The sequence below is a fragment of the Epinephelus fuscoguttatus genome, linkage group LG22 (genome assembly GCF_011397635.1).
Source record: "Epinephelus fuscoguttatus linkage group LG22, E.fuscoguttatus.final_Chr_v1".
NCBI lineage: Eukaryota > Metazoa > Chordata > Actinopteri > Perciformes > Serranidae > Epinephelus > Epinephelus fuscoguttatus.
In genome coordinates this window covers 31,748,267-31,771,005 of record NC_064773.1, presented here as the reverse complement: position 1 = coordinate 31,771,005, position 22,739 = coordinate 31,748,267, and the positions used below count along the sequence as shown (strand labels likewise).

General features: G+C 41.0%; 2 protein-coding genes across 2 annotated transcripts; one reads left to right on the top strand and one right to left on the bottom strand.

Annotated features, from left to right (window-relative positions):
* The first annotated feature begins 3,421 nt into the window (after nucleotides 1-3,421).
* On the top strand, nucleotides 3,422-4,549 carry LOC125883211 (putative nuclease HARBI1). The gene is made up of 2 exons (XM_049567429.1): nucleotides 3,422-4,146; nucleotides 4,336-4,549. The coding sequence occupies exons 1-2, from the start codon at nucleotides 3,422-3,424 to the stop codon at nucleotides 4,547-4,549; spliced, it is 939 nt and encodes a 312-aa protein (XP_049423386.1).
* A 4,731-nt stretch (nucleotides 4,550-9,280) lies between these two features.
* On the bottom strand, nucleotides 9,281-11,402 carry LOC125883210 (piggyBac transposable element-derived protein 4-like). Its single transcript, XM_049567428.1, has 3 exons — nucleotides 10,855-11,402; nucleotides 10,061-10,440; nucleotides 9,281-9,930 (listed from the first exon to the last, which is right to left on the bottom strand). The coding sequence occupies exons 1-3, from the start codon at nucleotides 11,400-11,402 to the stop codon at nucleotides 9,281-9,283; spliced, it is 1,578 nt and encodes a 525-aa protein (XP_049423385.1).
* Nucleotides 11,403-22,739: the final 11,337 nt, after the last annotated feature.

Genomic DNA, 22,739 nt, shown 5'->3' with positions numbered 1-22,739 from the left:
CCTGAGCCAGCCCTAACTATAAGCTTTATCAAAGAGGAAAGTCTTAAGTCTAGTCTTAAATGTGGAGACGGTGTCTGCCTCCCGGACCGTAACAGGAAGATGATTCCACAGGAGAGGAGCCTGATAGCTAAAGGCTCTGGCTCCTGATCTACTTTTGGAGACTTTAGGGACCACGAGTAACCCTGCGTTCTCAGAGCGCAGTGATCTGGTGGGATAATATGGCACTATGAGCTCTCTAAGATATGTTGGAGCTTGACCATTTAGAGCTTTATAAGTTAACAGTAGGATTTTAAATTCAATTCTGGATTTTACAGGGAGCCAGTGCAGAGAAGCTAAAACAGGAGAGATATGATCGCGTTTCTTAGTTCCTGTTAGTACACGTGCTGCTGCATTCTGAATTAGCTGGAGAGTTTTGAAGGACTTACTAGAGCTACCTGATAATAGAGAGTTACAGTAATCCAGCCTTGAGGTAACAAAAGCGTGGACCAATTTTTCTGCATCTTTTCGGGTCAGGATAGGCCTAATTTTCGCAATATTACGCAGATGAAAAAATGCAGTCCGTGAGGTTTGCTTTAAATGAGAATTAAAAGACAAATCTTGATCAAATGTTACTCCGAGGTTTCTTACGGTAGTGGCAGGGGCCAGAGCAATGCCATCTAGAGAAACTATGTCATCAGATAAAGAGTCTCTGAGTTGTTTGGGGCCAAGAACAATAACTTCAGTTTTGTCTGAATTTAACATCAGGAAATTGGTGCTCATCCAGGTTTTTATGTCTTTAAGGCAGTTATGGAGTTTAGTTAATTGATTGCTTTCTTCTGGCTTCATTGATAAATACAACTGAGTATCATCCGCATAACAATGGAAATTTATAGAGTGATTTCTAATGATGTTACCTAACGGAAGCATATATAGAGTAAACAGGATTGGTCCGAGCACAGAACCTTGCGGAACTCCAAAACAAACTTTAGTACGTAAGGATGGTTCATTGCGAACGTCAACAAATTGAAAACGATCAGATAAATAAGATTTAAACCAGCTTAGTGCTGAAACTTTTAAGCCAATTAAGTGATCCAGTCTCTGCAGCAGAATTTGATGGTCAATTGTGTCAAACGCCGCACTAAGATCTAATAAAACAAGTACAGAGACGAGTCCTTTGTCTGAAGCAATCAGAAGGTCATTTGTAATTTTAACTAGAGCTGTCTCAGTGCTATGATGCACTCTAAATCCTGACTGAAAGTGTTCAACACCACAGTGCATTTGGTGACTCCTGTTTTTGCTTGTGTTTATCAGACTTGATTCTCAAAGAGGCATGTCAGACCACCCCAACCACTGATGAGAATGACCATCCAACAATGGAAGAGCCAGAAGGTGAACCTGGGCTGTTCTCAGCATACCACAAAAAGCAGAGGAAAAAGTCAAGTTCCAGTCCCCAAATGCAGCTGAGCCACTATCTGGACATTTGTGATGGACAGAGCTGCCTTCCATTTTGGGCCATGAACAGGCACACCCTCCCCTCTTTGTTCAAGGTGGCGGTGAGGACTATGGCAATCCCTGCATCAAGTGCACCTGTTGAACGTGTGTTCAGCCATGGCGGGGTGATAATGCGACCCCATGGCTCACAAATGAGTGACAGTGCTATCAAGTGTAGTTTTTTACAAATGCAATGTACTTTAGATAGCATACACAGACACAGTCAGACAAGACTTCCAAGTCATTTATTTATTTTTTTTCTTTTTTAAATACAAGTCTCAGTGACTGTAGACATATGATATGGTCAGATTGCAAGTTGAGAGGCTTGCTTGGAGTCACAGCACACTGGATCCACTTGGAAGATGACATGCTACAGTTGAAATCCCAGTTGCTTGCATGCAACCGCTTCAAAGGTTCCCATACAGGGGAAAGAATTTGTGAAGAGTTTGAGCAAATAAGTGAAGAGTACCAGGTCCAAAAATAGGTTGCCCACATCATCAGCTGCTGAATCAACTGTCTACACACACAGACACACACAGACACACACACACACAGCTCTGTCACTGCCCGCCTCAACAACCACTCATTAACATGTGTAATGTATGTTAATAATGTTTGTTAAATGATATAAATAAGTAGTTTGTTTGGTTTGAGAATAGCTATCCACACTAGCTAGCATCTTTGCCATATTGTTAAAAGGATATGAATGTCCCATAAGAGTCAAGATTGACTGAAAATTGTCATTTAGTGGCATACTAAAATCATTAAACTTGAAGAGTTTTGAAATCAACAATAAACAGTTCATGTAAGTAGGAAAACTATGACATGAGAAGTTGTGAATTAATCTTAAATTTTCATGACCAATGTCTTTTAAGTGAGTACTTTCTTGGAACCAGACCCTACTGAAAAGAGACAGTCCGGCCAGACGTCAACTTGTCTGGCATGTGAGACAATGTCATATGACTATTCTATTCTACAATGCATCCTAAAATAAAAACACTATGAACTGCAATCAGAACTCTCAAAAAATGAACTAATTTATATGTAGATAAACTACCCGAGATAATCAGAATTTCATATGACTCGACTAGACTTGCTTGACTTAGAGCAGGCACTTGACTTGCTTGATTCTCACCACAACTAACTTGGGACTTGCTTGAGACTTGAAGGTAAAGACTTGAAACTTGCTTGTGACTTGCACATGTGTGACTTTCCCCTATGTCTGGTCCTCACCATGTGTCCTTTCCTAAAGCTAGTCAAAGTAACTTTACTAACCTAAACCTGAAGACACCCAACCATGTTTCTTTTTCTAACCCTAACCACATTAACTTGCTTAAACTTAACCATAACTTTACAGAAATTCTGTAACTTTATGTTATCTACATAAAGTAATTTGTTGGGCGCTAATTTGTAGAATATCATACAAACTGTTCGTCTGCATTTTCATAGATATCATATGAACCATTCTAGGAGGATACGTTGCAATGGCAGCAGCCATATCTTGCATATTTAGGCTTCATTTTTGTACAGTAGGGGTGGATAGTGGGTGAGACACACAAAAAGTTTATCCACTGTTTCAATTCTTTTTGGCCCCATGGAATCACATGATGGACCCAGAAGTTATAGTTACTCTGTTTTGCCGTTGTCAGTTGGCTTCAAGGTTCAGCACACTTCCTGGGGGCCTGTTTGACACAGATTCCCAGAGAAGCATTTCCCAAACAAAATGTGTGACTGTTGTGCACACACTGAAGCTGACTTCATAATCACCAATGCTACTAATAGCATTGGTGGGCAATTCAAACCACTGTAACAAGTATGCAGTGATTAGACATAGTAAGTGCTGTCCAGCTGGGTCACCACGGCAGGTTAAACTACTTCTACTGGTGCAGGAAGAGTGTCTTCTGCTAGATCTACTGATGATTGTGTTGAGGTTGGACTCCCACTTCAGGTCATGGGAGATTGCAGATTCCAGGAGCTGATTGAGAGGTTTCGATTCGGTAGGAGAGATCTGTTTGAACTCATTGAAGAGCTGTCACCGGATTTACGGTTTGTGTCGGGCCGTAACGCAGCACTGCCACCGGCCTTACAGTTGCTGATTGCGCTCCGTTTCTATGGGAACGGAGCTTTCCAAAATACCGTTGGGGACATGATCAGTGTCCACAAATCTACTGCCTGTCGGGCCATCTGCAGAGCGTCACTGGCACTGAGCCGCCGCCTTGAGCTTCATGTTCACCTTCCCACTGAGGCAGAGGCAGTGGGGATGAAGCAACGGTTCCGCCAGGCCTCCGGCATCCCGGGAATCGTGGGCTGCATTGATGGGACCCATGTCAAGATCCAGGCACCATCTCAGCATGAATATCTCTTTGTTAACTGCAAAGGATATCATTCTATCAATGTGCAGATTGCTTGTGACGCCAGTTATAAGATCTTTAATTTGGTGGCAAGATGGCCTGGATCCACACATGACGCTCGCATCCTCCGGGAGAGTGCGCTGTACCGGGACTTCGAGGCTGGTAGGGTGAACGGACTGCTCCTTGGTGACAGCGGCTACTCACTGAAACGCTGGCTGATGACACCTATCATTGCTCCAAGGACTGACCAAGAACGGCGCTACAATATCATCCACTCGGCAACTAGGTCAGTTGTTGAGCGATGCATAGGCGTCCTCAAGCGCAGGTAAGATGCATAGGCTATCTTAAAAATGAACAAATTAGCCTAAATAAAAAATATAATGATAATAATAATAATAATAATAATAATAATAGTAATAATAATAATAGGCTATGAATTTCATGTCTTCAAATGCTGAATAATTTAAACAATTATGTAGCTGAACATGGAGACAGCCTATAATCTGTGTTTTAGGTTTCACTGCCTTCACGGGGAGCTGCGGCTGCGTCCTGAAAGAGTCTGCACCGTGATTGCTGCGTGCACGGTCCTCCACAACATCTGTGTCACCAAGAGGATCCCTCTCCCCAGGCAGGACCATCAGCCGGTGCAGGAGGAGGACGGTCTGCAGCCTGTGGTCCCAGCAGTGCATGGGGACATCGGTGGCCGACTAATTGTTAACACCTTATAATAAGTTTCAGACAGACCTCTCTTACAGTTTCAAAACATCTTAATCAGCTCCTTTGACGATTTCCAATGTATTGCTTCTTTCCCAATTGCATAATTCCCGTCTAAATGTCTGCTCGTTGTCTCTAAAACAAATAGCCTAGCCTACGACAGAAAGGAATGCATATCGGCCTACATTTTTTGCAAATAAATTTTATTAACTTTATTGTATACAGTTCATGTGGTTGATTAATAAATGTTAAATAAAATAAAATTGATATTTTTTTTCTCTTTTTAACTGAGGAAACAACAAGCAATAACAATACAACGTAACAAATATAGTTGATCTTTTTCTCTTTTTAACTGGGGAACAATACAACATACAAGAAATTCAAATTCATTTTATTCAAAGGGACACATAGGTCCGTGCCCCCTCTTCCAACATATGTGCAGGCGAAGAGAGTGGCATATTAAGTTGTTGCTGGAGCAACAGAATTTCTAATTTATTTTTTTCTTTTTCTAGCTCTAACTTCTCCTCCTCTGTCTGTAATTTTTTGGTCTCCATCTCCACTCCGATTATTTCTTTCTCCAGCAGCACCTGTTGAAGATCATCCCGCCTGCTCCTTTTCTTTGGTGGCGGTGGTGCCTGGCTGCTGGCATGAGTGGCACTGGCATCGCTTGAGTCTGAAATTAAATAAGTAGCCTAATTAGGGAAAATCGCATTTATTTAGTTTCACAAGGTGAATTTCCGGTTTGTAAATAATTGTAAATAATTTAGAAATGCATTACAAGTAGCCTATTTTCCTCTATACATTTAAGTTAATAGAAGAAAAGGTGACAAAGGGGCAGGAATATAGTCTAAATTTGACTCCTACTCCTTTTTGAACATTTCTGTTTTTTTGTTTTTATTATGCCTATAACACTGTGGGCAGAATTCACAAAAGGATTGCGCGGCTTTTGCAGCCGCTAAACCGGTAAAAATGGAGCAAACAGATACCGTCTAATTCACAAAGCATGCGCAGAGGGTGAAATGCTCCACTAACTGCGCTGCCAAGCAGATTGTGTCTCGGTGATCCAGTGTTATTTGCACGTATTGAAATGAGGTAATATGCATATATTACCTTTCTTTCTTTTACCTTTCTATGCAAATGAGCCTCACTGATAAACAACGTCTAATTCACTAACACCAGCGCTAATAGCCACACGCAGTTTGAGTGAAGTAAATAACGTCTTTAGAACACTGGTGCAAACTGGGCACTCCTCTGTGGAAGCCTCTCTCCCAGACTTTCCAGTGATCGTGGCAGCAGTGATCGTCTGTTAAATCAGTCTGTAAATAATATTTTGACATTATTATTATAATCATTATTACTTTAATGGCATCCGAAGATATTGATGCGTTGAACAGGTGACAGTCTGCGGTCGTTCTCAAAACGCATTTCTGTCACGCACTTCAAAAGCAACTTTCAATAATTTATTTTACAAAACGGGGAAAACAATTGTGAACAAAAACGGTTCCATAATTCATGTTAAATTCAAAAGATAATGAAAAAACAGCTACAGGTGAGAGGGAATAGTGATAAAGTGGTCAGACTTGGTTAAATCCACAGCCTCAACCCATCTGACACTGTTAGACTGACTCACCAGCAGACATCACTACATGAGGGTATACAGTATTCAGTACTTTGCCAAACAAAGTCTGCCATTGTTCTGCCACGGTGTTCTTGGCGCAAAGCCAGCATTTATATTTTGCCATGTGTGGCTTATTGCAATCAGGGGCAAACTGCACTCAGCTGCCAAACTTTGTGGGCATGTTTGCACTGGTATATCATTAGCGCAATATCCTTTGTGAATAGGACGTTAAGATGGAGTAAACTGCGGGGGCAAATGAAGTGCAATTCAAGGTGCCATCAGTGGCCGCTGTTCATTCTTTGTGAATTCGGCCCTGTGTTTTTTTACTTTGGTAAAAAAAAAAAAAAAAGACAAAAATAACAAGCACCCTAGCTAAATAGATGTAGTTTTATGTAGAATCCACACCTTCACAAACATTGCTCTCCTCATGAAGGTGGTGAACATCCTCTGGCTCTGCCTCTGGCTTGTCCAGTGATGGTGGTGGACTGATTGCTGGGCCGCTGCCACTTTCGACGCCATCCAAACCAGTGAAGGCAGGGGAATCCTCCCCAAATACGTCGACAATGATGTTGCTATAAATCGAGGTTTTCGGGGGAGGACCCCCGCCAGTTGGATGGGTTTTCTTGGAGGAGACGTCTTTTTTGGCTTTGCTGAGGAGATCTTTCCATTTTTTTCTAATGTCAGCCTCTGTACGAAGGCAGCCAGAGTCTGAACGTGTATTGATTATCCTCGTTATCTCTGCCCATAGCGACTTTCTTCTTATTCGTGATGACATTTGACTGCTTGGCAGTCAACACGTCTCTGTGCTGGCTGTATAGCTCAATTAGTTTTCTAATTTCTATGTCGGTGAAGTTACCCTTTCTTTTTCGTTGATCCTCCATGTTTTCTTCAAATTAAATTAACTGTCAACACAGATTAAACGGGCTGTCAACTGTCAACTGTCAAGCTCGCAGGGTGAATCCGCGGCGCGTCATTTGACGTCACCGCGCTCCTCTTGGCAGGCCGGGTGCGGCATTCCAGGGGGCATTCACATGGACGCGCACAGCTAAAACCGGCGTAGCTAAGACCAGGCGTAAGCCCTGTTGGTGCAACCGGCTTAAGTCCACTCCTTAAGACTGGTCTTAACAAAGACCGTCTTAGGAGTTAAGACCAGGTGTAGTAAAGACCAGTTGGTGCAACCAGCCCCAGAATACTACGCTGTTGAGTTTGGTTGTGATGGTAATTATGAATACTCAGTTTTATTTAGTGGGTCTCTGAGAGCGAAAAAGAGCTTTTAGGCTAGCCAATACTAATGAAGCCAATGACATCTTTTTTTCTTTTCCTAAAGACTTTTCCAGGATCTCAGTGGCAAACATTTTAGTCAAAGTAATATGTTAAGAAGAATCAATAAGAAGGAGAGGACACCCCAAAGAAGTTTTCAAATACATTTATTCTTTAAAAAACATGCATAACTGTAAGACACTGTCCTGCACTCAGCATCAACATAAATCAGAAGTCTTAGACAAGGGAAGTTTTTTACACTGCCAAAATAAGTGGAACATTTATAGAGAAGTCTTTTCTTGTCATCTAACAGACATCAAACATAATCCGGTGCTAACCCTCTGAGGCCCTGTGTATAAGCGCTGTCTGTGAGATCTGTATAATTTTACATAACACACCTGTATTACTGTCAAACTCAAATCTTTTTATGGAGTCTTTGGGCTGATAGAAATCAGGCAAAGTGCCTGGTTTGTGAATATTCTACTCCTGCAGCAAGAAATTGAGGGATGGCTGAATCTCCTTTGTATTTCTAAAAGATGTGTTTCAGTGGAAAAGTGAAAGTGATGATGTCTGCCAGATACAGGTCATTTCAGTCAGTTTGGAGCTTTCCCAATGAGCAGAGGTTTCTCCATAAGAGTTCTTTAAATACTGGATGTTCTGAGTCACAACTATTAGGTCAATAAACTTAGAATATTGATATGATATGCATAAAAGATTAACTGTGAGATTTCAATTTGTAAAATTGACAGCACTCTATGCCATAGAGGACTAGCCAGTTAGACAGCTAATGCAAGTGAGATATATCAAGTGAAAGCTATCTGAAGAGATAGCCACAGCTAGCCGTAGATAAAGCTAAAACTCTCTCCCCAGCTGTAAATAAAAATGCAGAGATATCCAGGGATCTCGGTAATTCAGTTATTATTCCACATAACAAAATGAGGAAGCAGCTAAATCCACTCATGATGGAGAAACAAACCCCCCCCCCCCCCCTTAGTCAACCCACACAGGGCCCTGGCTTGTATTCAAGTAGGCTGTCTGGTCCACGTATTACCTACTTGATGAACACTCATCTAAATCCCTTATCTGACATATCTGAGATCTTCCTTAAAGCTCTTGCTTTGCAGCCCCCTAATCCCAAGGATCTTGAGTGCCCTGCAGAGTGACTGGCTTGTGAAGCTTCTGCAGCTGACTTTGATGGCCTCACACTGAGACCTCCATCACCTGTATGGGTATTCCCCTACCAGACCTCATACTTAGCCCTCTTCCTCCTGAGAATCAGTATCTGTGTCTTTTATGTGTTATGTAGGTGCTCTGACAATGATTTTTAACCCATTTAGACCTAAAACGCCTGCTGAAAATGCACTCTATAGCCTGAGCATTTTATGAAAAATGTAAAAGAATTGCCATCGCCTACTAAATATTCTTTTCTCAGGCTCTGTTGTAGATAAAAATATGAAATAAAAAACAGCGGAGAGCTTACAAGTGTGTCTTTTATTAACAAATACTTTAAAATTACTTCTTTACAATAAAATTAAACTAGTTCATAATAAACAACAAAAATCTTGAATAATAATGAAAAAAAAAGTTTTTCCACATTTTTTATGTATAAAAGATAAACTGATATGTGAGAACAATGAAAGAGAGCCCCCTAGTGGAGATCTCTAGACATGTCAAGTGTGGGATAACTGAGTGACTGAACTATATAAAATATAAAACTGATAAAACAACTTCATAGTGTCAACTCTCAAGTCCCTTCCAGAACTTCAAAATAAATAAAAGCCATCATAATGTGTAATGTGTGAGTGAGTGAGTGAGTGAGTGAGTGAGTGCATGCGTGTGTGCTTGTGTCCCAGTGTGTGTTTGTTGCTCAAATCTCCAGGCCAAAGCAGCTGTTGCGGTGTTCAGGGAGGCACTTGGGGTGCAGGGGCACATTGCACTGTCGGCATCCATACAGTGTTGCACCAGCACGGCCAGGCTTCTGAGAGCACACTGAGCAGACCTTCCTTTTCTCAAAGATGACCTGCACATTATGGACGGCTCCAGCTGGCCTAGAGGCATGCTGTGCTGCGCTCTTCACACGGACGTCCGTGACGAGCTCCATGGCCAGGTCCTCCACCCAGTCCTTGTATCCACTTCCAGCCTTCCAACCTGCACTCCTTCCCACCACGTAGGAGTTGTAGCAGCTGACCATCAGGGAGAAGAAGAAGATTCGACGCCACCACTTTTTGGACCTGTGGTTGAACAGGTAGTAGCCCACCATCTGGTCGAGCAGGTCTACCCCCTTCATGTGCTTTCTTCTGTGCACCTTCCCTGTCGCCGTGGGATCGTGGTGGTTGGAGAGCACCATGACGACCTTGGTGTCCTGCCACGCACAGAAGGTGAGGTTGTCCTTCTGGGCCACCTGGTATTCAGGCTTTGGTAGGACAGATGGTTTGGGAGGGAGTCCCTTTCTGCCGGCTCGAATGGTGCCACAGGCATCCAGGCCCTTCAGCTTCATCTCCTCGTATAGCTCCACACCTGAATCAGAGTCAGAATCTTTACTAGGACATCAGGACAGGTGCAACACAAGACAAGACAGTGCATAAGCTAATATGTAATATAAAGTGCCATGTAGAAAATAGTAAAGTGCAATATGATAAACTTTTACCTGAGTAAAAATTGTCCATATAAACGGACAGGTGTGAGCCATAGTAAGGTCTTGTGAGGTCCATGACGACACGGTGGGCAAGGCCTTTTTCTGCAGGCCCCTCATGTCCACTGTAGACCTGGAAGTTGGTGCAGTAGCCAGTGGAGCTCTCTGCCATCACCCACATCTTGATGCCCCACTTGATGGGTTTCAGGGGGAGGTATTGTCGGAAGGCCAGTCTCCCCTTGAACTTGACCATGGACTCGTCCACAGTGGCATGGCCATCCACTTCATAAACCTCTTGAAAGCGCCTAGTCAGGTACTCCAGGAAGCCCCTCACCTTCCACAGCTTGTCTGAGTGGTCCACACTCGTGTCAGTGTTATCTTGCAGGTGGAGGTATCTGAAAATGCACTGTCATTAGGACACATTTGAACTTCATAATTATTATTACTGTTGTTTCTAGTATCATGCGCTATCAAGCATTTGTATTTATTCATTGTTGCTGCTGCTATTATCATCAATAATCATGATCATCAGACATCCTAATTATCTACATCAATCATGTGCTATCATTGTCATTTGTATTTATGTATATCTTTATTTATATAGGCTATTTATTATTGCTGTTATAATCAATCATGATCATTTACCTTAGACATGATAAAAGTAGAAATTATCAATCATGTATTATCTTGGCACTCAATAAATTATTATTATTATTATTATTATTAGTAGTAGTAGTAGTAGTAGTAGTAGTACTCGTAGTACTAGTAGTAGTAACGTTAGTAGTAGTAGTAGCTGGTATGAGGCTTACCTCCAGATCATCGTGAACCAGTCCCTTGCCATGACCTCGGGTAACCTTGCTTGAAAAAGCCACTTTTTCTGTCGCCAATAATCTCTCCTGGAAGGTAGCTTCAGGATCCCCATGGTAAGGCACAATCCAATAAAGCATTTCATCTCTTCCAGGGTAACTGGAGACCACTTGCCGCTTGGTGACATGGGGGTCGCGCTGCGCGTTTGCTCCGCATACTGGTTCGTCTCAGTGACAAGTCGCATCCAGAGCTCCTCGGTGAAAAAACGGGAGAACACTGCGCTAGGGGTTACCGACTCGGGCAATGTTATTTTCAACCCTGGAAGTCTGTTGTACTGTGTCTTCACCTGGGATACAAACTCCTCCGGTTCCCTGGTCCACTCGTTCTGGAAGCCGCACAACTCATCGCCAACCAGATCATCTTCCTCATCCTCAAGCAACATACTCATCCACTGATCTCTTCTGATGGGATCAGCAGGCACGTCGTCAGAATCTGAATTTTCCTTTTCCAATTCCACCTCTATATTGCTCCCCTCACTGCTTCTAGCCATGTTAGATTACTCTCCACAGAAAACTTTTCCACATACAGTAACTTCAAATTTCTTTTCCCGTGGCGACACAGATCAAAACTAACGTCACAAGCTGAACACGAGCTAGTGTATTTTGACCAATCACTAAGCAGTCACGTGACCTAAAAAAAAAAAATTAAAAAATGACTGACCATATATGGACATCCCTGGCACTGACCCACATGGGTTTCAGCCAATGATGTTGCTTAAAATTAGTTAAATGCCTTGAGAAATGACGTGACAGCTGAAATACGCACAAATGTGGACTCTGGCCTTAAAGGGCCATACACACAAATGGGTTAAGGGAAGATTTTTGAGTAGAAAAGTACATTAAATTATAGCATTTCAACTTTTCTACATGCTACCCAGAGCACATTAACCAGACAGCAGCCAAAAGTTTCATTTTGGCCTCTCTTCAAGTTACTCAAGGCATTAGTGTTAATTATCTACAGCTGTCTGCCGTCTGGGATGTCTGTTATTTCATCTGGTAAAAGTTGCTGCTTAGTGCTGGCTAATGAAATAAGGAGCCTATTGCCTGGATGTTCTTCACATTACTCAAAAAAAAGAGGGAGGAGAGAGAAAAGGTTTGATAAAGATTAATTAATGTCAAAGCTTGGCATATCTGGGCTTTTCCCCAGTTGCAAGTAGAACCAGATTTGGGCAAAGGACTTGAATCACATGAGTTGGACCCAGGCTTGCCACAAAGCTAAAGACTATACTTGGCTTAAAGAAGACTTTCACCTTGACTTTGTCTTAAACATTTATCACCTGTGATTTCACTTGGACTTTAGACTTGGAATGACTTCATATCCTCCCAATGCTTAAGATTTTAAATGATCAGAAAGTATACAAAGAATCAACTTTATATTTTCCTGACAACAGGTCTTTATTAAATCAGCAGCCAATCCTGAGCAGGAGGTTAAGGTGTGTTTGTCAGTGCAAATCAGCAGACAGACTTGGACTACATTTGGGACTTGACTTGGAGCTTTTTGGTCTGTATAGAACTTAGCTTGGGACTTGTTTGTCTGGACACAGGACGCGTTGGTCTAGATGTGGGACTTGACTTTATCATTCTTGGTCCAAACTTGAGACATGACTTGGGACTTTGTGGTTTAGACTTGGGACTTGCTGGTCGTGACCTTGATAGCCAAGACTTGAAACTTATTTAAACCACCTACGTCTGTTGGAACCTCACACTACTTACACCTACAAGATGATAAAGTGTTTTCGGACCAGAGAACCTTTCTCATAGTTGTAAGAACCTTGTTTTTAAGGTTCTTTGGTCTGCAAATGCCTACTGTTAGTTTGAAGAGACAATTAACAGAAATAAATACTAACATGGCAGTTCCTATTTGGGATGAGCAAGTACACCATTATCTGTTCAACCAACTAAATTATCTGTAAATGTACTCAGAACGGGATGAGTTTGAACCAGATGTGGGTGTGGCCTAAACTGGAAATGTGTGGCACTCAACCAGAAGTTGTTATTTTAAGCCTGAAGTTGATGAGAAGTTGCTATATTTATTATTTGTTGGAAAACTACTGACAGAACAATCTTAGGATTGAGCTTCAGATCTGTTTTGATCATAAGAGTAAGAGATTGAACACAGCTACCCAAATAAGGATCTTCCTTGTTCACCAGTACAGATATTGACACATTTTACTCGATTGATACTTGTAGTCATAAAAAGTACATTTTCTGTAGGGGATACTCCTTTTATCTGAATACTTGGCTCAACCCCAGTCGCTGTAGTTCTATACTCTATTTCTCTCCAAGTTTCTTAAATGCCATTCATGAGGGATGCTGACAGTAACATATATCAGGGTCCTAATCTGCTGAGGAAAGTTTCCCAGCATGCCAGCCTGCCATGTCCCTATTACACCCCCATGTTATGGGTGTGTTTTGGGAATAAATTGGCTGTCCCTCCAGTAGACTGACAGGTATCTCTTTTCTCAGTGACATGGCCCAATAACTCCCATCAGTCTACTGCAAGGCAGCTCTGCCAGCTTTTAAATTGCTCTGGCTGCTGTCCTGAGTGTTTGGTGTGGGAGAAATATCAGCTTCAGAGACACTGGGGGAAACAGGAAGTTACATTGGGCTGGAGTGGGGCATATGTGACTGTTTGCATTGAAGAGGGTCATTACTGTGAGACTGTGCTTCCTCTGCTCTCAACCGTCTGTGCCTGTTATCTATTTGAGAGCTTGGAAAAGCAATTAATGATTGACTCCCAGGACGAGGATTTAGGGGGACCAAGCAAATTGATTATGTGCATAATGCAATGTAATGTAGCTTAAATGATGGCTGTCTGGAGACTGTGAGGACGGAGTGGAAGCTGTCATCTGGAAGGCAACAGAAGCCCAGCAGAAGCTAGCTCTAGAGTTGGTAATTAACTTTCTGTTGGTTCAGAAACACTGACACAAATGAGCACAGAACCTTGTGATTGGCACTTTGAGCTATTAACTAGCTGAGTCACACATGAGCTGATTTCCATATATATTTACTGCTGAACTTCATTTCACGCTGGCTAGCTAACTCTGTTTGTTAATCCAACAGCATATTTTCCAAAGAGGATTTCTAACACTTTTATTACTTTAAATGCATCTTCAAATGAAAAAGCAGACTAACAGGTCCAACATTTTGCAACTGATCCAAAACAAAACCTAACCCAGCAGTCTGAAATTCAAAAATCAGACACCCAGTCTGGAAGAAACCTAATTTCAGTTAGACGTGGGCTTTTTCGGAGGCTTAAGGCTAATTTGTCTAATCCTAATGGTGGTTAACCCAAACCCTAATGGAGAGACAACAGCACAGTCATTAGAGCAGCAATATGCCTTCCTCTATGCATTTAATAATACATACTCTCTGTCTGCAATTATTATGAGTGCTGATGTATACGATAATTACCAGATTTGTATGATAATTTAATTCAGTCATTTTAAAAAGTCGTTAATGTTTGATAGAGGAAACATTACTAATGGCGTTGCCTTCTGAGGCTGCAGATTTATCAACACATGTCCTGCTGCCTTGAAATGACTTTAATAAGCTGAAGGAGAAGGATTCATGGAGAAGTGCAGACCGACTTACTGACATTTAACCTTAAAGCCCTGTTTCCACTGAGCAGTATGGTACAGTACAGTTCAATAGGCTTTTTCCTGTTTCCTCTGTGATAAGCTCTGGACGATATCAATAGAACCATTCCTTACAGTCCCCATTTTTGGTCCTCCCTCTGTTGGGGTACCTAGCACACAGATCAGCTACTAAAAGGTGGAGCTGTGAACACTACAGACCGTTTTTCATTTCCTAAACCTAACCAAACTGCAACTGTTTCACAACAAAACTGCAACTGTTTGTAATAGACTTTGCATGTTATTTTTGGTAATAATTCAAAATCCAATAGAAAAATCCCATAGGCTTTTTGACGACGGAGCCTACAGAAAAACATCATCTCTGGCAGACTCTATTAGTAGTTGGTACATAGACATGAACCGTTGGTGGCACTAACTTTCTAGTCAGGCAACATTAAATGACTCCAGAAGAAGAGGACGTGATGAGATGAGGTCATTAAAAGAACTCCAGTCAAAGCTCAAACCATTGTACCCTCATGGATAACATGATGGAAATATGACACATCTGTTTGTTTTATGTATTATTTGAAGAAATTTAGAGTTTCCCTATCGCTTTGCACAGATGTGATGTTTGATTTATTTATTTATTTTTTTGCTATTTTTAGCCTCATGACATATAAACGTCATGCATTGTTGGCCACTGTAGTTATTTTAGCACACAGAAGTTTCAGTTGGTTGTAATCTGCAAACTGACCACCAGATGCATCTAAATTGTACACACTGGACCTTTAAGTCACATGCTTCATGTATGTCATAATTTATTCCCAAAGTCTGTTTCTATTGCACTTTTTTCTGGCAGTTTGTTTTTACCAATTCGGTGACTTTTTGCAATACTTTGTCTGCTTTTCATGTGTCTGTACAGTATGTGCAAAATGTAAAAGCAGATGGAAACCCAGTCATTGATGCACAGGCCTGAGACACATACCAATAGATCAGGATACTACCCAGAGTAGCGAGAGTTTGGAGTGAGTGAGAGTTTGGAGTTGCCCCGATTCTAGATCTAGATAATGTTTTGGTTAAAGTTATACTAGGTAAGTTTTACAAATATAACTTTCTTTCATATTTAGTGAAATGAAATTCCTAAAGTAATACATTAGATAGACATGAATCGTCCTGCCCTCAAAGGGCTTTTAATAGCATTTGCAAAAATCCACCACATTTGAATAAAAAACAACCAATCAGAGCTAAGGAGTCTCTAATGCAGCTGTCAATTATGTCTTGAACTGTGGTCAAACTGTCAAATATGAATCAAGATTCTATGACTGCACTGCCTATTTCTCATTTCAAAAGTGTTCACATATTTAGTGGCGCGTTCCAGGCAACCCGTAACTCGTGTTTTTACAACCTTCTACCCGTGAAAGTGCACTGGAACGGCAGTCAAACCCGTAACTTACCACCTGTGAACTCGTACCAGATCGATGTACTCCCAGTTACGCTTTCTGATATCACACAGCTCTCTAAACCAATTACCTTACTCCTCTAAACAACAATGGCAGCCCCATTGATGCGGTGTTGATGCAAGTGATACACGGTGAAAAATAGACAAAAATAATCCTAATGTTAACGCATTATTGACAGCTGCTTTAACAGCTAGTTTCCAGTGCAAGAACAAATCAAAACAAAATACGTTTCCCAACACACATAACGTAAAATAAAAAGTATAATAGCATCTGTGACCTTTTGCGCCGTTTCTCCTCCTCCGTTTAGCTCAAATGAGCAAGGAACCAGCACCTTTGGCGATGGAAGTGATCATAAATAAACATAAACCCCGCATGGTCCGCCATGTTGCTTAGACAGTTTGGCGTGACTTGCCTAGAACGGTGTGAAGTCGTGAGTCGTGACTTGAAGTGGTGACTTAAGGGCTCAGAAACTTGCCTGGAACGTAGCATTAGTGTACTGTTTAGCTGTAAAATAAGGGGGTGTAAACATGCTGCATCGTTAACCGCCTGGAAAACTTGAGGTTGGGCAGTGGGTGCTACTCTTGTGCATTATCTGTGCCAGCTTTAAGAGCGCTGTGGCAGGTTGCATCTATCAAGCGCCATATGATATAGCCTACTTACCTGAAATCCTGAGTGCAGGGTTGATTTTTCTCCCAGGTGCTGTTTGTGTGTCAGCCTATTGTCTGTGGGACAGATGTAAAGCTCTGGCAGCTCTGCCATTAAAAACAATGAATTTTAGGACACGAAAAAACATGGCATTTGGCCCGTAAGAAAATTTGTAACCAGGCCAACATGTCGAATACATTCAAACCAAAACCAAGCACTATCCACCAGCCGGTGCACACTTTCTAAAACATTCTAGCAAATGCCAATAACACATGATTTTTTTCCACAAACCATCTGTCTCATATAATCTCATGTAATATGTGGATATTGTGATAGTTTCAGCAAATATAACGAAAAGTTCTTTTCCTCAAATAACTGTTGCTTTAGTAAGAGAGGACCTCACACAGAGTGAGCTAAATTCGATGCAGAATCATCTCAAAGTCAGTTGTTTTTTTCACTGTTGTAGGTTTTGTTTGTTCACACCAATGCTGTCAGAGCAGTTTGTCTTTGGGGTTGTACTGTGAATCAAGCCTTTGCTATCAGTTCATCTCCTGCCTCAGTGCTGGAGAGAGAGACCAGCAGAGTGACTGTCTCATCTGAACGATGACATCTCTCTCCTCAATATTTGGAATTAGTACTTCATCATCCTGTTTAGTTTAGAGTCCAGCAGCAGCAGCAGCAGCAGCAGCAGCCTCCCATTGGCCTGACAGTTGCTATTAGAATAAAATGATTAGAGTAGTGCAGCTAAAAGCTATACAAAATCACTCATGTGTTTTTCTCTCCACTGAATGGTTACCGTGGAAACAGAAGAAAGACCTGTTTATTCAGCTGCTCATCCAAGGTCACGTTATTTTAAAACCATCCAGTTGTATGCATCTCGTGAGGTTAAGTGTGTGTTGTTATGAATGCAGCTTAATGATGCTAATCACTCGCACAGCGCACTCACCAAGAGCAATCACGTTGTGTGATCGGCATAATCTCTTTCAATCTGTGTCATACTCACTGTGTGGAAAAAGAGCTCCTCTTTTTGTTTCCACCTCTTTCCTTCATCTTTTCTCATCTCCTCTCTGCTCTTGGGGGAAGGGGTCTCTGAGGAAATATCAGTTTGTTGAAGAGGCCATGTTTTTGGTCCTGTATGATACACAATGTGTGTGCTGTCATCTCCATCAGCTGTCAACTGCTCGGCTGGTAGGTTGAACAAAGGGCTGGGTTTGATAGGACATATAAAAGATCAAGTCGGGCCAGCCTTTTCTCCACTGTGTTTTTCTGCAGATCACAAATATGTTACATTTGTACATTTCATATGTATCATATCAACAATTCTCAAGTGACATACTGTAATATATGAGCTGACTTTGTCATCAGGAGGTGGAGGGGATGTTGGATGGCGTGACACATAGCTGCAGACCGCTTTTACAGAGACATCTCTTTGTTTTTTTTTTTTGTATTAGATTATTTTTTCTGCATTTTTATCTTAATTGATAAGACAGCAGTAGTTTGACGGGAAAGGTGGGAGAGAAGGGGAATGTCAGGCAGCAAAGGGCTGGAGGTCTATAAGGTATGCTACAAAGAACTCAGCCTATATGGGGCACACCCTCCACCAGGTGAGCTACAGGTTGCCCCTAACGGTGGCTTTTTAACCACCAAACATGGGTGTTTTTTAGCAATCCATTGCTGTGTTTTTATTGGGGAGAGTACCACAAAAAGTGTTTTGCTTTTTCCCCCAGCGGGCAATATTCCCCCAAAACTGGTTATTTTAAGCCAAATTGTAATCTTTTTCTAACCATAAGCAAGTGTTTTTTGTGGCAGAATCTAACCACAGTGTTGTTGAAAGATAATGTATCTGACATAGCACATAGATCAGTTTTAACTCTGAATTCAATTGTGTGCCAATATAATTTTCCTGTATTTGCCTCTGACAAGGAGGTTATATTCTTGGTTCAGTTTGTTTTCTATTTTTTTCTGTTTGTCAGCAGGACAATTGAAAAACTACTGGCCCGATTTTCAGGAAACTTGGTGGAGGGATAAAGCATCCCCAAGAAAGAACCCATTAAATTCTGGAGTAGATTCGAATCGGGGCGAATACACAACTTATTTTTCACTCACAACATTGCGAGATGTTTAAAGCATGTTTTCTGGTGGCTAAAATTGAATCGTTGAAGGGTTGAGATATTTCAGAATTTGGCCACATTACACATTAAAGTGCATGTACAACTTTGGTCTGGTCTTATAGATGCAAACATTGACAGACAACTTCTATCATCTGTCCAACAATTTGGTCAAAATTTTCACACATACATATGAAATATTAACATACTATAATCTAATCATGTAGTAAAATTTACTGAGCATATTTGCACTCTACCACCACTCTAGCTTCGCTGTTAGGCTGATGGGATACCAGAAAATTGAATGGGTAGTAGTGCTGCATGATTCTGGAAAAAATGAGAATCATGATTTTTTGGCTTATAATTGAGATCACGATTTTTTTCAACATAAAGATATATTGTGCTTATTTCCTGATACAAAAGGAAAAGTAACAAATATGAATAAATAATAACAAAAACAAACCAAAAAAACGTTCTGGGTGAGCCCTGCAGCAAAGTGAGCCCTCTTCCTCAGAGAGGATCTTTGCCTCCCACTTTGTTCCTGGCGGCAGAGCAGAGTGATCCGTCTTTCTTCTAAGAGGATCTTTGTCCCATGAGAGCAGGCAGCTGTTCTCCGTGTCCGCAATGTAAACAACTTTCGCTGCCGATTTGACAGTCACTAGAAGCACATTATGACCCTTTGTAAAAGTTTTTGTGTGGTACCTGTGTTGTACATGAGCTAACGTTAGCAGCTAAGGACTGAGAGGCTGTCCGGTACGCGCGTGTGTGTGTGTGTGTGTGTGTGTGTGTGTGTGTGTGTGTGTGTGTCTGTCTGTCTGTCTGTCTGGGGAGTGTCAGTACGTTAACTTGCTGTAGCCTTGCTGTTTGTCATACTAATGTTATCGTCGGCAGCCCTGAATAGTTTGTAAAGCTTTAGCATAGTTAGTTAACACATTTGTTATCGGCCCATGTGTTTACTGCTATAGATAATTAATAAATCTTTGGTTTATTTGCACAACGTTGCCTCTCTGCCGTCTTTTATCACGTTTGCTAACGCTAAGTTAACTTTACCAGCTTTACCAAAGTCACACTTTAGTGTCCTTATGAGACACACCGGGCTTTCAGCAAACTCCCTAGTAAACCTCTCTGCAGCAATACCTGATGCTGAGAGCAACTGACGTAGTATAAAGAGAGAAAGTCGGGGGAAGGTGGGAGGGAGGGGAGGTGGATTGGGCTAACAAAATTGGAGTTTTACCCAGGAGACCACGGATAGTGTCCTTTGTGAAACCAAAGGTCAGTGCTGTTTTTAACAAAACCTTGCGTAACCTATGTACCTATATCCTGTTTGAAACTGTTGTTGTGATGTAATGTTACGTAATTTACATATGGTTATTGTGCACTGACCTCATGTAACAAATGTACTGTTTTTAACCAAAAACATGATATGTTTTAAACCTAACCAAGTAGTTTTTTGCCTGAACATAACGCAACCATTGCACAACATTAACCACGTCTTACAATGTGTTTCAGCTGTGCATCACAAAGACATGTTAAGAGTGTTTCGTCTTGTCAACAAATCCCATGAACAGAGCCAAACCCAACGTATTAACTTACAAGTATATTGTGTTTCAAAGCCTAGTGGAAAAAACACATTAATGAGCCACACCGTTGCACTGGGTGACATGTGTCTTCATTATCGTGATCACACACACACTGTACATGGTTCCTGCACATTTTCATGGACAAAATTTCAAACTTTCCATGACTTGTCAGTGACCTATAAAAAATTTCCATGATCATTCACAACATGTAACACAAACAGAACTGTATAGTTTACTTCATGCCAAGTATTAAATATAATATGGAAATGAACCAGAATGCTTTGCCTTTTCCAATAGCTAAAAGTCATGTTCATATTCACTTCAACTACAGGCACAGTCAATACATTGCCCTTAAAAAATATAACAATGGTTATATTATAGAACAGGCACTTTGGCACTGGTCTTCAACCATGAGGGAAAACTGACCCGATTGTACAATCAGTGTATTCTCCATACATTTAATTATAAAATTGTGTCTGGATGCAAATCTGAAAATCTTTGCAGTAACTTAAGTATGTAGGTATGTGCTATATAAGCCTTTCAGTACAACCAATCAATATACTTTAAATTAACATACCCAGTAAGCTTTTCAATACAGCTAATAATTAGCCTAATTCCAATGCTGTCTTACTGTCTTAACAAAATGCTGACTACAGCTGCAATTTAGCTATTAGCTAATACTGTTCAGATATGTTTATCGTCAACTTTTTCTGTTCAAATTAACAAATAGGACTCACTTAACATGTCGGTTACCATTAGGATAAAGGGGCTGCATATATACATTGCCACTCCAAGTGCACTCTGGTTTAGTTTTGACCCTTCTGTTATCCAGACTGTTCAAAGTGGAATCTGGACACTGTTTGAGGCCGTGTGCAGATATGGAGCAGTAGGGGTCCCAGAGTGACAGCCAACAGTTCGGTTGGCCCACTGGTTAATTTATTCAAAAAGAAGAATGCTTTTAACTTTGAACTACCACACTCTACTTTCAAAGCAGGGCAGTTGAAACAAAATTAAAGTGTGCATTGGTGCCAGCTGAACACCCTACGCTGCTCAATCTAAAAAATGCAGTAACATTTAAAAGTTGTATTTGGGGACATGAAGCAGAGAGCCTTGTCTATATACACACATTGATGAGATATTGGGTAGTTTGTGTTTTATCAGTTAGATAAGGGATCATTTTTTTCTCATGGTTTTGCACAGTACTCTAATCTACTCTGGTAAGATGAGTCAATAAAAGTGCATATATAGTATATTACATCGATGGGTAGCTGTAGCCTCTATGACTTTGCATACCTGCATAATGAATATGGATAATAAGCAGGCCTGAAGATTTATTTAACACAGTTAATTCTTTGAAGTGGTAGTGCTCTTTTTCACTCCTATTGAGAATTTGTCTCTAATGTTGGGAACAAGTGTGTATAATAAAGAATGATACATCAAAACAGCAACTAGATTTAATCTCTTGCAGGCAGAGCTTTAATTCCACCATTGAGGGATATTAAGGTTGTGTTGTAATTCTTTACACATCATACCAAAACTAGGAAAATTGTCATTCAAATTTTGTAAGTGCAAATTGGTCGAATGTCAAATAGGATAGTGTGTAAATGTAGAGCTAGCTGTCACCAAAACATTGAGGTTGCCACATAATTTTGTGCAGCTTCACCCACAAAACAACAGCCCTGTTTAAGGACAATTTTGGTGATGCTAGCAGCATGGCTCAAAGGTCCATCTGTTGGTTGGTTCGTATGTTTTCAGTCTTTTAGTTCACACTGCATTATCTCAACAACTGTGGGATGGACTACCATTAAACTTTGTCTAAACATTTAAGATCCCCAGAGCATGAATCCCAATGAATTTGGTGGTTCCCTTTTTTTCCCTCCAGCACCACAAGCAGCTAACATTTATTGTTTATTTATTTGATAGGGACAGATACATTAACATAGAGAAGTGCATGGCAATTATCCAATGCAGTATATCACAGCATTTGTAGCTACTGCTAATTTCCAATGCCCGTATCTAGAAGGGCTTTTAAAATAACAAACATAAAACATAAAAACACATTCACAAAAGATGAAGTTTAGCAAGGAGGTACATCCCGTTGACTCTACAGGCCAATCCTGTCGACCTTGTTGGTCAATAGAATTTGTTGGCCTGGAACGTCAACAAAATGCACAACCCGCCAGCATAGACAAAAATACATAAAATACAAATACATACAGTACACATACATACCTACCCTCCCCCGCCCCTACACATGACTTAGTTTAAAGTTTAAAATGTTGACAGTTTTGGTCTGTTTTCAGTTCAGTGGACAGTGCATTCTAAATATTAACTCCCTTTATAGAAAAGGATGTCTGGCCAAAGGAGGTATTCCTGTATGATACTTTACAATTCCCAGCAGACGAGTTCCTAGTGGACAGTCCAGAGGCCTGCAATGGTCGCACCATGTCGCAGAGAGCC